This window comes from Pleurodeles waltl, chromosome 10 (genome assembly GCF_031143425.1).
Source record: "Pleurodeles waltl isolate 20211129_DDA chromosome 10, aPleWal1.hap1.20221129, whole genome shotgun sequence".
Taxonomy (NCBI): domain Eukaryota; kingdom Metazoa; phylum Chordata; class Amphibia; order Caudata; family Salamandridae; genus Pleurodeles; species Pleurodeles waltl.
In genome coordinates, this window is record NC_090449.1 from 587304287 (window position 1) to 587319997 (window position 15711).

Sequence of the window (15711 nt, forward strand, 5' to 3'; positions counted from 1 at the left end):
TGTGTCAAAGGCAGCTGAGACGCCCAGAAGAAGTAGTGCAGCAACTCCACTGTGGTGTATTGTACTTTTAAGGTCATCGCAGATGGCGATAAGGGAAGATTCAGTACCTCTTCCTGGGCAGAATACACTTTGGTAGTCTAAAAGTATGGAGTTATCTTCAATGAACTGTGTCATATGGGCGAAAGCTGCTCTTTCTATCAGTTTGCCTGGGAAAGGTCCATTTGTAATGGGTCTGTAGTTGTTGGGGTCATGCGGGTCCAGGTTTGTTTCCTTTAATAATTGGCATATGTATGCCTTTTTAAGGAAAGATTCCTGTAGTTAAAGAATTATTGATGGTTCTTACTTGTGTGGCATCAGAGGTAGATAAAAGTATGTTCTTGAAGATGGTTGGAGGACAAGGGTCAAAAGGGCAGCTGGAATGCATGCCTGCTTTGACTAGGTCCAAAAATTCATTTTGTGATATTTGTTTGAAGGAGTGCAGAGGCTGGGTTGTCTTACTCATGGTAGGGATTTTTGGAAACGGGATGGTGCTGGTGATTTTCCATTGCTTTAAATAGGAGTCCAATGTGTTTGCCTTGGTTGTGTGATGATTTGCCAGTTTGCCTGTGAGTTCTTGTGTAATGGGATGAGTTCCTTCCATGCACTTAGGTTTTTGAAATCTGTTAAGAATGTTATAAAATTCTATATTTGCAGATGTAGCATTTTGAATTCTGTCTGAGTAGTACCTTTTTTCAAGCTTTTATGATTGATGATTTGTATGTATTTTTTAAGACTGTGTAGGCGAAGTTTGTCTTGAATGTTGTTTGTTTGGAGCCAGGTTCATTGCAGCCTTCTGATTTGTTGTTTTATCTTTTTTAGTTCTGTATTTTTCCAAGGTGCTTGTTTTTTTGTCCTGTTTTGTGTTTCTGAGTGGTATTAAGATGCTGAAAGCTTCCTATAGCCACTCAAACTTTTTTAACAGAATTTATTGTGTCTACATCTGTTTTGGCTGTTGTCATTTCTAGGCATTCAAAATTTAGTTTGTTCCATGGTCGATAGGTGGATGTCTGTAAGGTGGTCTTCGCTGTGTTGATTTGTGGTGTTTTATGTTGGAAAGTTACCAAATGGTAGTCTGACCATGTAACTGGTGTGATGCTTTGAATGGTAACTAGCTCTGGGTTTGCAAAAATGACAGCTAGGATGTGTCCAGCGATGTGTGTGGGATTGTGTACAAACTGATGTAGGTCAATGTGATGAGGCCGGTGATGATAGCTTTTGGATGAGGGCATATTGGGTTTGTCAAACCAAATGTTTATGTCCCCAAGAATGCATAGGTTGGAGTATAGTGTTTTAAGGTTTGAAACTGTGTCTGGGAATGTTGGATTGCTAGGTGGTGTCTGAAAAGGAGGAGGAAGTTGCAGGAGAAGTTTGTGTAGGATTGCATCTGGTGATGAGGGCCTCAAAAACTGTATGGAGATGTCTGTTTTGCTGAGATGTATTGCTTGTTTGAATATAACAGCTAGTCCACCTCCTCTTTTGCCTATACAGTTTTGTGTGATGGTTCAATAGTCTGGAGAAATGGCTTCATGCAACACTGGGGCTGTATCATCTTCCAACTATGACTCAGTAATGAAGAGTAAGTCAGGTTGTATGTCAGTGAGTAAGTTGTAGATGTGGTACTTGTTTTTAGAGAGTGATCATGCATTTATGAGTCTGCAGTTTAGAGATTGTGTTTTGGTGGTGGTGTGATTTTGTTTTGTAGAAAGGTGACCATTATGTTTTTAACTTGTAGCAGGTGTCATTAGTGCTGATATTAACTGTATGAGGGCCACAATAGTGTTTTTTTCTATATTGTGTTCCTTATCCAGCAGGTTTAAAAGGCATTTTGTTGCGTCTGTGTGTGCCGGTGGTAGAGATGGTGGTTGAAAGGGACATGCTGAGTTGCGTTCTTTTTGTAGAGCAGTCGTGTTGTGCAATAGACATGGGGATGCAAAATAATGAAGAGTGGCATGTTATTTTGCTTGTGTCTGTTTAGGGTGGAAAGAGTATGGTTTACGGGTGGTGGTGGATCATATTTTTAAGGCTCTAAATTGTGCAATGACTGAGAGGTGGGTGAATGAATGTTGCAGTGCTGGGATGTTTGTGGTAGATGTTGGTGAAGATTGAGAATTTCGGAGTAAAGTTGGTTCAGGATTTGTATTATTTGGGCAGTCATGAGAGTCATAATGAGTGTGATGGTAAGTATTATGAAAGTGTGTGTGATTTTGATGTGCTGGTGTGTGTGTGTGTGTGTATTTTGGTTTGTGGAGTAGTGAGAGGAGATATTGATGTAGTGGTTTTCTGTGAAGGATTCGTATGCGAGTTACTGCTGATGAGTGGTTTTGAACAGTAGAGGGGGTGGTGATGTATTTTGGAGAATAGTGTATACGGTGTTTAACCCCTTCTGTGCCGCGGACGTAGTGGTTACGTCCTGCGGCACAGTGCTGCTGTGCCGAGGACGTAACCACTACGTCCTCGGCACACAGCCCAGAGGGAGCGCTCTCGCTCCCTCTGTGTGCTTCCCCCCACCCCCCAAAGTCAGGGATGGAAGGGGAAGCCCTTCTGCTGCCACCCCCGACCCCCCCATCCCCCCCATAATGACGTCAGCGCGCGATCGCGTGCTGACTTCATTATGGGGTTCTCGCCGCACAGGAAGCCATTTGCTTCCTGTGCGGCGAGCGGAGAAGAGGTGAGTTCCTCTTCCCGGTGGGTGGGGGGTTTGGGCTAAAGAGGCACCGGGGGAAAGGAAAGGCTTTTCCTTTCCCCCGGTGTCTCTTTGAGCATTCCTGCTGCCCAATCGCATTGCGATCGGGCAGCAGGAATGCCCACTAGACACCAGGGATTTGTTTTTTTTGTTTTACTTGTGTGTTTCTGGCTTGCGGGGAGCGGCCCCTTGGGCAAGGGTCGCTCCCCTTTTGGGGGCAATTAGTTACGGCCATTTCTGCCCCCCTTGAGGGCAGATTGGCTACTTTTTAGCCAGATCTGCCCCCAAGGGGGGCAGAAGCCACTTAGGCACCAGGGATTGTGTGTGTAGTGGATGGGGGGGTGCCCCCTTGGGCAAGGGTCGCTCCCCTTTGGGGGGCATGTCTTTTAGGGCCATTTCTGCCCCCCTTGAGGGCAGATTGGCTACTTTTTAGCCAGATCTGCCCCCAAGGGGGGCAGAAAACACTAGATCACCAGGGTTTTTTATTTTTATGTGTATTTATGTGGGGGGGGGGTGGCCCCTTGGGCAAGGGGCGCCCCCCCCAAGGGGGCAGAGAACTGTTGGCCTTTTCTGCCCCCCTTGGGGGCAAATCTGCCTATTTTTTTTAGGTCCATCTGCCCCCAAGGGGGGCAGAAGCCACTTAGGCACCAGGGATTGTGTGTGTAGTGGATGGGGGGGGCGCCCCCTTGGGCAAGGGTCGCTCCCCTTTGGGGGGCATGTCTTTTAGGGCCATTTCTGCCCCCCTTGAGGGCAGATCAGCCTATTATTTTTAGGCTGATCTGCCCCAAGGGGGGCAGAAACCACTAGAACGCCAGGGATTTTTTTTTATGTGTTTATTTTTGTGGGGGGGCGTCCCCTTGGGCACGGGGCGCCCCCCCAAGGGGGGCATTGACCTGTTGGCCATTTCTACACCCCCTGGGGGCAGATGGGCCTATTTTGTTAGGCCCACCTGCCCCCAAGGGGGGCAGAAGCCACTTAGACACCAGGGATAGTGTGTGTGTGTGTGTGTGTGTGTTAGTGGATGGGGGGGGCCTTGGGCAAGGGTCGTCCCCCACTTTGGGGGCACATGTACCCAGGCCATTTCTGCACCCCTTGGAGACAGATCAGCCTATTATTTTTAGGCTGGTCTGCCCCCAAGGGGGGCAGAAACCACTAGAACGCCAGGGATTTTTTTTTTATTTGTTTATTTTTGTGGGGGGGCGTCCCCTTGGTCACGGGGCGCCCCCCCAAGGGGGGCATTGACCTGTTGGCCATTTCTACACCCCCTGGGGGCAGATGGGCCTATTTTGTTAGGCCCACCTGCCCCCAAGGGGGGCAGAAGCCACTTAGACACCAGGGATAGTGTGTGTGTGTGTGTTAGTGGATGGGGGGGGCCTTGGGCAAGGGTCGCCCCCCACTTTGGGGGCACATGTACCCAGGCCATTTCTGCACCCCTTGGAGACAGATCAGCCTATTATTTTTTGGCTGGTCTGCCCCCAAGGTGGGCAGAAACCACTAGAACGCCAGTTTTTTTTTTTATTTGTTTTTTTTTGTGGGGGGGGCGTCCCCTTGGTCACGGGGCACCCCCCCCCAAGTGGGGCATTGACCTGTTGGCCATTTCTACACCCCCTGGGGGCAGATGGGCCTATTTTGTTAGGCCCACCTGCCCCCAAGGGGGGGCAGAAGCCACTTAGACACCAGGGATAGTGTGTGTGTGTGTGTGTGTGTTAGTGGATGGGGGGGAGGGCCTTGGGCAAGGGTCGCCCCCCACTTTGGGGGCACATGTACCCAGGCCATTTCTGCACCCCTTGGAGACAGATCAGCCTATTATTTTTAGGCTGGTCTGCCCCCAAGGGGGGCAGAAACCACTAGAACGCCAGGGATTTCTTTTTATTTGTTTATTTTTGTGGGGGGGCGTCCCCTTGGTCACGAGGCGCCCCCCCAAGGGGGGCATTGACCTGTTGGCCATTTCTACACCCCCTGGGGGCAGATGGGCCTATTTTCTTAGGCCCACCTGCCCCCAAGGGGGGCAGAAGCCACTTAGGCACCAGGGATAGTGTTGTGTGTGTTTTTTTCTTTTTTTGTTTGTTTGAGGGCTGTCCCCTTTGGCAAGGGTCGCTCTCCATGGGGACACACTACTAAAGGTATTTTCTGGCTTCCTTGGGGCAGACAGGCCTATTTTTTTAGTAGGCCCATCTGCCCCTATGGCAGAATCCACTTAGGCACCAATTTCTAAATGTTTGATGGTGGGGTGTTTGTCAACTGAAGAAGTCTTTGCATTTGTGATAAAAAATGTTTTCCTCCTTTTTGTTCTAGTTCAAAGCTTTTGCTTTATTTGCTGTGGCTCCTTGCGGTTTTGGCAGTGGTTGACCTGCAGTTTGCACAGTTGCATGTTTTAGGTAAGTAAAAACAATTTACTCCAAAGGAGTATTGTTGCCATGCATGAATGACATGTTTGTAGGGGGTGGACTAAATGCAGGATTGTGTGTGAAATTGTCCTTAGGTTTGTGCACAATGATATTTGTTTTGTCTTATTTCTTATTTGCCTTTCTTTCTTTATTTTTAGTGGGATATCATTGGTGATTGCTGTGTAGTTGCTGGTGAATCAAGCTTTTTCAGGCAAGTGAGCGGTATAGTTTTTGAGTTTATAACTCTTACTAACAAAGCTACACTTTGTTACTTGTCTTACACAGTGCTGGTTGTTGGTGGTGAATTTGTCCAGTTAATTTTAGCAGGAGAGATCATGGCTAGCCGCAGGATGACCGCTCAGCAGGTGGTTGGTATGCTTTTTGAGTCACAGTCTGATCAGGACTATGAGACGGACTCTGCATCTGAGGCAGAGAAGGAAGTCAGAGATTCTGGCAGTGATGTTTCTGTTGGAGGGGAATCTTCTGATGATGAAGCCACACTCAGTGCAGATGAAGGGCCTGTTTTAGAGGAGGACATTGATGTGCCAATAGTGCAGCAACCTGGGGCTGAAAGGTTTCCCGTTATAAGACCTGATGTCTGGGTTGCCCCAAACATGGAGCAGCCAGAGTTGCCTACCTTTACTGGTCTCCCGGGGTGTAACGCCAATACAGAGAACTTTATGCCTATCAATTTCTTTGAGTTATTCATGGATGATATGTTTTTGGAAGAGCAGACTAATTTGTATGCGGAGCAGCATTTGAGGGACAACGCTGCTAGACTTAGGCCACACTCTAGAGCTGCCCAGTGGATTCCCACAAATTTGGAGGAGTTAAAAAAGTTTTTGGGTTTGACTTTTTTGATGGGGTTGATAAGGAAGCTGTCACTGGCTTCTTATTGGTCTACTAGTCCCTTGATGGCAACAGCTATATTTCCAGCGACCATGAGTCGTAATCGGTATTTGCTTCTTCTTAGGATGCTGCATTTTGTTGACAATGCATTAGCCTTGCCACGAGATCACCCAGATTCTGACCGTCTTTTTAAGATTAGGCCTGTCCTTGATCATTTTGTAGATCGGTTTTCGGAGGTCTATGTTCCAGGCAAAGAGTTAAGTGTGGACGAGTCTTTGGTCCTCTTCAAGGGTCGTTTGGTTTTTAGGCAGTACATTCCTAGCAAAAGGGCACGATATGGAATTAAATTGTATATGCTGTCTGAAAGTAGGACAGGATATGTGTATAGTTTCCGTGTGTACACTGGTAGGGATTCCAATATTGACCCCCCTGGTTGTCCTCCCACTTTTGGAGTTACTGAGAAAATTGTGTGGGATCTTGGTAGACGACTGTTCAATAAAGGTCACCATTTGTATGTAGATAACTTCTACACTGGTGTGCAATTGTTCAAGGAATTATTTAAAGTGGACACAGTTGCTTGTGGCACAATCCGTTCTAACCGGAAAGGCTATCCAAGGGAGCTTGTCTGTAAAAAAAACTTGAGAGAGGACAGTGCTGTGCCTTGCGGAACGAGGAGCTGCTAGCTTTGAAATTTTCAGACAAGAGGGATGTCTACATGCTAAGTACCATCCATGATGAGAGTACTTCCCCTGTGACTGTTTGGGGCCAGGTTGCTGAAGTGCGCAAACCTGTGTGCATTTTAGATTATAATAAGCACATGGGAGGTGTAGATAGAGTTGACCAGAGGTTGGAACCTTATACTGCTATTCATAAGTCTTACGTTTGGTATAAGAAGTTAGCACTTCACCTCTTCCACTTAGCAACCTTCAATGCTTTTATTGTGTTTAGGGATAGGTCTCCAGAGTCAAAGATGACATTTGTGAAATTTCAGGAGTCCGTGATAGAGAGCCTTATTGTGGTGGAACAGGCTAGAGTTCCTAGAGGAGCAGTGGTGGAGGATGTGGCTAGATTGAAAGATCGCCACTTTGCTGAGCACATTCCTCCCACACCCACAAAAGACTTTCCAGCTAAGAAATGTAGAGTGTGTTTTCGAAGAGGTATCCGGAGGGAGACTCGAATGTACTGCCCAGATTGTCCTTCAAAGCCTGGACTGTGTGTCGGTGCTTGTTTTAAGAATTACCACACCCAGAAGAATTTCTGGGAACAACCATGAGTGTAAACTCATGTCTGTTTTGTATTTTCATGTGTTTAGTTTCATGGTTAGCATTTCTGTCATGTTCTTAGTTAGAGCTTTTGTGTTTGTAGTTTTGTAATTCTTTCTACTTAGTTAGGGGTTCCTCTGTTAAAAAAAAAAAGAAATGATGACATTGCGTGTGGAGTGGGGCTTGGCTGAGAGTGTACATATTGACTTGCTGTTGGCTACTGCAACACACTGCCAGCCAAACACCAGTCCACACACTCCCATCAGCTGGTGTGATTGTTGTATCAGGCATGTGGGCGTATGTAAGTGATGGGCCCTTGAGTGGCGCTGTCTGTCGATGTGAGTGTTGTAATGTGCTGGGCCCGTGGCTGGCGGTGTGAATGGCCTTGTGTGTGTCATGTATGAAAGTTGTGTGAATGGACTGTAAAGCGCTTGGTGCCTTGTCGCGGCTTTACAGCTCACGAGCTGTGAGTCATTGCTTCAGTTTTTTGCCTTTCAGTTACTAACAGTGCATTTCATTTTTGTGAAAGCTCTTGTTAGTAAAATTTGATCCACTGAACCATCACTCACCCTCGTGCCAAATCCAACCAGTATGTGTGGTAAAAATGACAAAACCTGCTCCGCTGTAATCAGGCGTCGCAGCACACCTGTGACACGCTAGGTGCCTCAGGTGGGACCCCGATGATGAAGCATGCCACCAACTTGGTTGGTGGGTGAGGGGTCTTTTTCACATAACCTAAGTGTGTTTCTTTTCAAAATGTTAGTGTTTGGCACATCACAGACGTATGTAGGCACATCAAAACGATATATTACAAAACTACCTGTGTTTGGGGGAGAGAGGGCACCTATGTTTTTGGTCCTGTGTGCGGCCTTCATCTAGGGAAACCTACCAAACCCAGACATTTTTTAAAACTAGACACCCCAAGGAGTCCAGGGAGGTGTGGCTTGCGTGGATCCCCCAACATTTTCTTACCCAGACTCCTCTGTAAACCTCAAAATGTGCTTAAAAAAGCATATTTTCCTTACTTTTCTTCGTAGGATCACCACTCCAGCACAAAATTCCTACTCCCCAGTGTTCCCCTCAGTCTCCCAAGTAAAATGACACCTCACTTATGTGGGTCCCCAAAGCAGAGTCAGTCTAAAGATGTATAAAAGAATATGTCCTTATAAACTTGCTGTGCTATCCCCTCTATCTCTACAAGTTTTGGGCCTTATTCTGTTGCAGGCACCTGGCCCACCCACACAAGTGAGGTATCATTTTTATCGGGAGACTTGGGGGAACGCTGGGTGGAAGCAAATTTGTGGCTCCACTCAGATTCCAGAACTTTCTGTCACCGAAATGTGTGGAAAATGTGTTTTTTTAGACAGAATTTGAGGTTTGCAAAGGATTCTGGGTAACAGAACCTGGTCAGAGCCCCGCAAGTCACCCCATCTTGGATTCCCCTAGGTCTCTAGTTTTCAAAAATGCACAGGTTTGGTAGGTTTCCCTAGGTGCCGGCTGAGCTAGAGGCCAAAATCTACAGGTAGGCACTGTTTTCAATGAAAAAATGTGATGTGTCCACGTTGCGTTTTGGGGTGTCTCCTGTCGCGGGCGCTAGGCCTACACACACAAGTGAGGTATCATTTTTATCGGGAGACGTGGAGGAACGCTGGGTGGAAGGAAATTTGTGGCTCCACTCAGATTCCAGAACTTTCTGTCACCGAAATGTGTGGAAAATGCATTTTTTTAGACAGAATTTGAGGTTTGCAAAGGATTCTGGGTAACAGAACCTGGTCCGAGCCACACAAGTCACCCCATCTTGGATTCCCTTAGGTCTCTAGTTTTCAGAAATGCACAGGTTTGGTAGGTTTCCCTAGGTGGCGGCTGAGCTACAAGCCAAAATCTACAGGTAGGCACTTTGCAAAAAACACCTCTGTTTTCCTTCACAAATTTGGATGTGTCCACGTTGCGCTTTGGGGCATTTCCTATCACGGGCGCTAGGCCTACCCACACAAGTGAGGTATCATTTTTATCGGGAGACGTGGGGGAACGCTGGGTGGAAGGAAATTCGTGGCTCCCCTCAGATTCCAGAACTTTCTGCCACAGAAATGTGAGGAACATGTGTTTTTTTAGCCAAATTTTGAGGTTTGCAAAGTATTCTGGGTAACAGAACCTGGTCCGAACCACACAAGTCACCCCATCTTGGATTCCCCAAGGTCTCTAGTTTTCAGAAATGCACAGGTTTGGTAGGTTTCCCTAGGTGGCGGCTGAGCTACAAGCCAAAATCTACAGGTAGGCACTTTGCAAAAAACACCTCTGTTTTCCTTCACAAATTTGGATGTGTCCACGTTGCGCTTTGGGGCGTTTTCTGTTGCGGGCGCTAGGCCTACCCACACAAGTGAGGTATCATTTTTATCGGGAGACGTGGGGGAACGCTGGGTGGAAGGAAATTTGTGGCTCCTCTCAGATTCCAGAACTTTCTGCCACAGAAATGTGAGGAACGTGTGTTTTTTTAGCCAAATTTGAGGTTTGCAAAGGATTCTGGGTAACAGAACCTGGTCCGAGCCACACAAGTCACCCCATCTTGGATTCCCCTAGGTCTCTAGTTTTCAGAAATGTACAGGTTTGGTAGGTTTCCCTAGGTGGCGGCTGAGCTACAAGCCAAAATCTACAGGTAGGCACTTTGCAAAAAACACCTCTGTTTTCCTTCACAAATTTGGATGTGTCCACGTTGCGCTCTGGGGCGTTTTCTGTCGCGGGCGCTAGGCCTACCCACACAAGTGAGGTATCATTTTTATCGGGAGACGTGGGGGAACGCTGGGTGGAAGGAAATTTGTGGCTCCTCTCAGATTCCAGAACTTTCTGCCACAGAAATGTGAGGAACATGTGTTTTTTTAGCCAAATTTTGAGGTTTGCAAAGGATTCTGGGTAACAGAACCTGGTCCGAGCCACACAAGTCACCCCATCTTGGATTCCCCTAGGTCTCTAGTTTTCAGAAATGCACAGGTTTGGTAGGTTTCCCTAGGTGGCGGCTGAGCTACAAGCCAAAATCTACAGGTAGGCACTTTGCAAAAAACACCTCTGTTTTCCTTCAAAAATTTGGCTGTGTCTACGTTGCGCTTTGGGGCGTTTCCTGTCACGGGCGCTAGGCCTACTCACACAAGTGAGGTATAATTTTTATCGGGAGACGTGGGAGAACGCTGGGTGGAAGGAAATTCGTGGCTCCTCTCAGATTCCAGAACTTTCTGCCACAGAAATGTGAGGAACATGTGTTTTTTTAGCCAAATTTTTAGGTTTGCAAAGGATTCTGGGTAACAGAACCTGGTCCGAGCCACACAAGTCACCCCATCTTGGATTCCCCTAGGTCTCTAGTTTTCAGAAATGCACAGGTTTGGTAGGTTTCCCTAGGTGGCGGCTGAGCTGCAAGCCAAAATCTACAGGTAGGCACTTTGCAAAAAACACCTCTGTTTTCCTTCACAAATTTGGATGTGTCCACGTTGCGCTTTGGGGCGTTTTCTGTCGCGGGCGCTAGGCCTACCCACACAAGTGAGGTATCATTTGTATCGGGAGACTTGGGGGAACATAGAATAGCAAAACAAGTGTTATTGCCCCTTGTCTTTCTCTACATTTTTTCCTTCCAAATGTAAGACAGTGTGTAAAAAATACATCTATTTGAGAAATGCCCTGTAATTCACATGCTAGTATGGGCACCCCGGAATTCAGAGATGTGCAAATAACCACTGCTTCTCAACACCTTATCTTGTGCCCATTTTGGAAATACAAAGGTTTTCTTGATAGCTATTTTTTACTCTTTATATTTCAGCAAATGAATTGCTGTATACCCGGCATAGATTGAAAACCCACTGCAGGGTGCATGTCATTTATTGGCTCTGGGTACCTAGAGTTCTTTATGAACCTATAAGCCCTATATATCCCCGCAACCAGAAGAGTCCAGCAGACGTAACGGTATATTGCTTTCGAAAATCTGACATTGCTGGAAAAAGTTACAGAGTAAAACGTAGAGAAAAATTGATGTTTTTTTCACCTAAATTTCAATATTTTTCTCTTTTAGTTGTTATTTTCTGTAGGAAACCCTTGTAGGATCTACACAAATTACCCCTTGCTGAATTCAGATTTTTGTCTACTTTTCAAAAATGTTGCGGTTTCTGGGATCCAGCGTTGGTTTCATGCCCATTTCTGTCACTGACTGGAAGGAGGCTGAAAGCACAAAAAATCGTAAAAATGGGGTATGTCCCAGCAAAATGCCAAAATTGTGTTGAAAAATTGGGTTTTCTGATTCAAGTCTGCCTGTTCCTGAAAGCTGGGAAGCTGGTGATTTTATCACCGCAAACCCTTTGTTGATGCCCTTTTCAGGGAAAAAACCACAAGCCTTCTTCTGCAGCCCATTTTCCCAATTTTTTTGAAAAAAAACGAAATTTTCACTGTTTTTTGGCAAATTTCTTGGCCTCCTTCTGGGGAACCCACAAAGTCTGGGTACCTCTAGAATCCCTAGGATGTTGGAAAAAAAGGACGCAAATTTGGCGTGGGTAGCTTATGTGAACAAAAAGTTATGAGGGCCCAAGCACGAACTGCTCCAAATAGCCAAAAAAAGGCTCGGCACAGGAGGGGGAAAAGGCCTGGCAGCGAAGGGGTTAAGAGGGGATGGACAAGTTATCAATGTTTGTGCTCGATGTGATCACTCGAAGATATTATATGTCGGTTGGTTCAGTGTAAGGATTGTATAGTTGTGTGTAATTGGTAAAAAGAGGAGGGTGCTGGTAGATGGTGTAATGGAAGGCTGAGTATAGATTTCGTCATGATGAAAAGTGGTCTGTTTGGAACAAGTAGAAGATAGAGCTTTTGTTTCGTATGAACAGGGAGTGTGTGTGTGTGTGTGGATGCATTAAAGTTATGTATAATGTGGCTTTGTGTTGTGTTGGTGATGTGTGGATGTGTTAGTGGTATAGGATAGAGTTGTGTTTTGTGGGAGAATGAAGGTGGCATAGTGTTGTAGTAGAATTGTGTATAAGTGTGGTTTGTGGGATTGTGTAGTGGTTGTTGAGACACTGAAATCTTTAGGAGGTTTATTTGTGGTGCATAAGTAGAATGCCTTTGTTGATAATGTCTTTGGAAGCTGGCAGATGTGGAGGGATTAAGGTGGTAGCTGATAAAGGAGAAATTGGGCCGCATCTCTGGTCCTAGGCACAAAATGCCCGAACCGGCAACTGCCCTAGTCCTCTCCGCCTTTTTCCTCAATGCCCGGGCTGAGACGCTCTGAACCCTAGGCTTAAATAGCCCTATTGGCCAATGGAACTCTAACCCTAAACAATCAGAATCCTAACCCTAGAGCCAATGGGGGACCTGGCCTGATTAACCAGTCAAAACCCTAGCCCTAACAGCCAATCAAAACCAAAGCCCCAAGTCCAATAGGAACCCTAACACTGACCAATCAGAACCCTAGCCCTCACAGCCAATCAAAACTAAAGTCCTAATCCTTAAATCCAACAGGAACACCAGCCTTACTAACCAATCAGAACCCTAGCAGTGATGGCCAATCAGAACTGCAACCCTAAGCCCTTAGTCCAGTGGAATACCTAGCAGCCAATCAGAACGCTAGCCCGAACAGCCAATCACAACTCAAACCCTAAGCCCATAATCCAATTGAAAAACTAGCAACCAATCACAGCAAAAGATGAAACAACCAATAGAAATGTATATAAGGGTCAAGTGACCTTAAGCCCAGACTGCTACGTCAAGGGACAGGGAGGTGCTCCTCTATTCAGAATCTCTTTGGAAACAGACAGGCACAATCCACATTTTCTAGCTACCAGATTCTCCTTCTCAGGTAAGGGGCACTTTTGAAACCACTGAGATACTGATTTTCGTGCACTTAAAGTAATCACTTTTTCAAGCCAAAAACAAGTGCTGCATTCACTTTCCAAGCACAGTTTAAACCACAAAGCAGATTAAGCAGTCTCTTAAACACACTCTGGTTAGCTACTGAGGTAAATTTAGCCTTTTTTAAACCTTTTAAGGGGGAGGGGTGAAGCTTAATGCAGTCTTTGAAAAAAACTAGGAGGGAAATTCATACCTTCACGGATAGAACAAAAACTGCAGTTTAAAGGTACCCAGTTTGCAGATAGACAAGAGGTAAATTCAGATAGTCACGGGTAGAACAAAACAGCAGTTTAAAATACCAAGTTTGCAGAAAAACAGGGATCGGAATATAAACACACACGGGTAGGGAAAGAGCGCTTAAAAAACAAACAAAAAATTACAAGAATTGTTCTATCAAGCGTGATCTTACCACCTTCTTTGACTTTTACTCACTGCGCTGTTTAGGGTGCAGAGAAACTGGGCTCACAAAATGACACAAAAATTACCATTGTGGGGCAAAAGTTTCTTTTTGCTCAATTTAGCAGAAATCAGACTTTTTTGTGCCTCTAGGGACATTATGTTATATATGTTATGTAACATTGTATGTTAAATAAAACCTGCTAACCAGCACACGGAATGCCCCTGCACTCTTCCAAGAATGCATTATATGAAAAGTTAGCCATTTAAACAAAACTTGAAGGCAACAGGTAAACGTACCAGGTGTCATACCACTGATGCCAATTTGATATTCTTGTTTGCATTTTATCGCTTAGTGGTCTAAGATATTTCTTAAAATAAGCTCAACATGCAATACATCTTTGGTCTGGAATGAGACATGGAGCAGCCTTAGGGTTGATTGTAGTAGTCAAACTCCAGGCAAACTCACTGCTTTTCTTAATTACTGCAAGGTATTTGGGAGATCTCAATGGCTCAGGGGGTTGCTCATTAAACATCCCTTATCACTAGCTTGATGACTGCAGGAATCGATGGCCACTGTATCTTTTTTGCATAAACTATAAACTGAGCTATAACCACTTATTGTGTTTTCCATCTCTTTGTGGTTCCTTTTCCATCTAGTTATGTACAAGTGTTATGATGATTTATGATGTTCCTTTTTCCATTCTTTTATTTCTCCTACAGTTTGTTTGTTAATGGAAATGTGTTTTTTTTTCTTTTTAGGGTCGAGCGCAAGCACTCTAACTTGCTGTAATCTCTCTGTGGGCTTTTAACCACTCCCATCGCACACCCATCAGTTTTGTTGGTTCGTGGGCTTGCATTTTAAAAAAGGTTTGATTTTATTTTTGAAAGGCATGCATATGTCATGCCTTTTCTGGTGTTTAGCCCTCCTTGAGCGCACCTGCCAACTACTGAAAACATGCGAGGCTCCATGTTTTCAGCATGGTTTCTGGACTACTTTTTCTTTTTATTTCCTACGCAGCGTGATCTTGCTGCACATTTGCCTATATATTTGACTGCGAGCGAACTTCTGTTTCATTTTGTGTGCTCCTTCATACTCATGGTGTGGCACTTTAAATCGGCTCGCTTATGTAAAGGTGTATTACTTTTCATTTTCATTTTATGTGGCAATAAAAGTCTGGTTAGGACTTTACAACGCTAATAGCTCTAAGTCGAGCAAATGCGAGACCCAATGCAGTACAAATGCTTGTTATACTTGCAGGAAAAGTTCAACGTCTCCTCAATATGACTGTGTGAGTGGGAAAGGGGGCATTTATAGATGCAGATGCGCAGAGTGTAATATACTACTGATTACCATTGTTGAGATGGAATAGGGCTTGACTCACGAGAGGCAACACTCTCAGGAGACTGGGTCAACATGTCCCCCCCTTCTCTGAACAGTTTATTAAATAGCATATTGCATTATGCACTTCTGCGCATATGATTTACAGCATGGCATTTTTTCCTGATATATTTGTTTTAAAGAGGTATTTAACCAAAGCTACAATTAAGGGGTTACATTTGGGCATTAAGGTAAAATCACACTGACGAAGCTTTTAACTTGTAGGCGAGTTGTTTCCATGTGTAAGGTGATTGTAACATGTAATCTGTGAGAAAGGAAACAGTGTTTTCTCATGTCAATTTCTCTTAATTGTGATGATAAACTGGAATTCGATCTTTGCATTGTAGAAGTATAATAATAAATGAGTGAATAAAATACTCAATTTTCGTGAAGCTGTTAATTTTTTGCACACAGGACATTAACTCCTCCGAAGTTTGCCTTTCATTACCTTTATCGGGATGGTTCAAAAGCATTATCCTTCTATGCGCTTCCCTGATCTTTACTTTGTTGGCGGTGGGGCTAAAAGAAATCACAAAAACAGAACAAGCAGTAAGAAAGTATTTTCAATGTAAAGTATATGCATTAGGGTATTCTTATAAGCCTTGCAAGTCTTGAGACTTCAGAGCAGCCTTAGATATTAATGTCACAATAGGTTAGATTTGCACTGATGTAGTAGTAACAGTGAAAATAATTGGAATCTTGACAAGAATTACATTTCATGCAACACAAGTTTGCTAGTTCTTTCTAGTTATCATGTAATATATCAACTTTTACCACTCAACAGAAAGTAAAACACACACATCTCTCAGATAACAGTAATTTGTTCGAGACTTTGGT

General features: G+C 44.8%; 1 protein-coding gene across 3 annotated transcripts in view; it reads right to left on the minus strand.

Annotated features, from left to right (window-relative positions):
- Nucleotides 1-15711, minus strand: part of DNAJC19 (DnaJ heat shock protein family (Hsp40) member C19) — a 143051-nt gene that overhangs the window by 26360 nt on the left and 100980 nt on the right. For all 3 annotated transcript variants that reach the window (XM_069211046.1, XM_069211047.1, XM_069211045.1), the window contains one exon: nucleotides 15323-15393. In XM_069211046.1, coding sequence (XP_069067147.1) covers nucleotides 15323-15393 — 71 coding nt within the window. The remainder of the gene's footprint in view (nucleotides 1-15322; nucleotides 15394-15711) is intronic.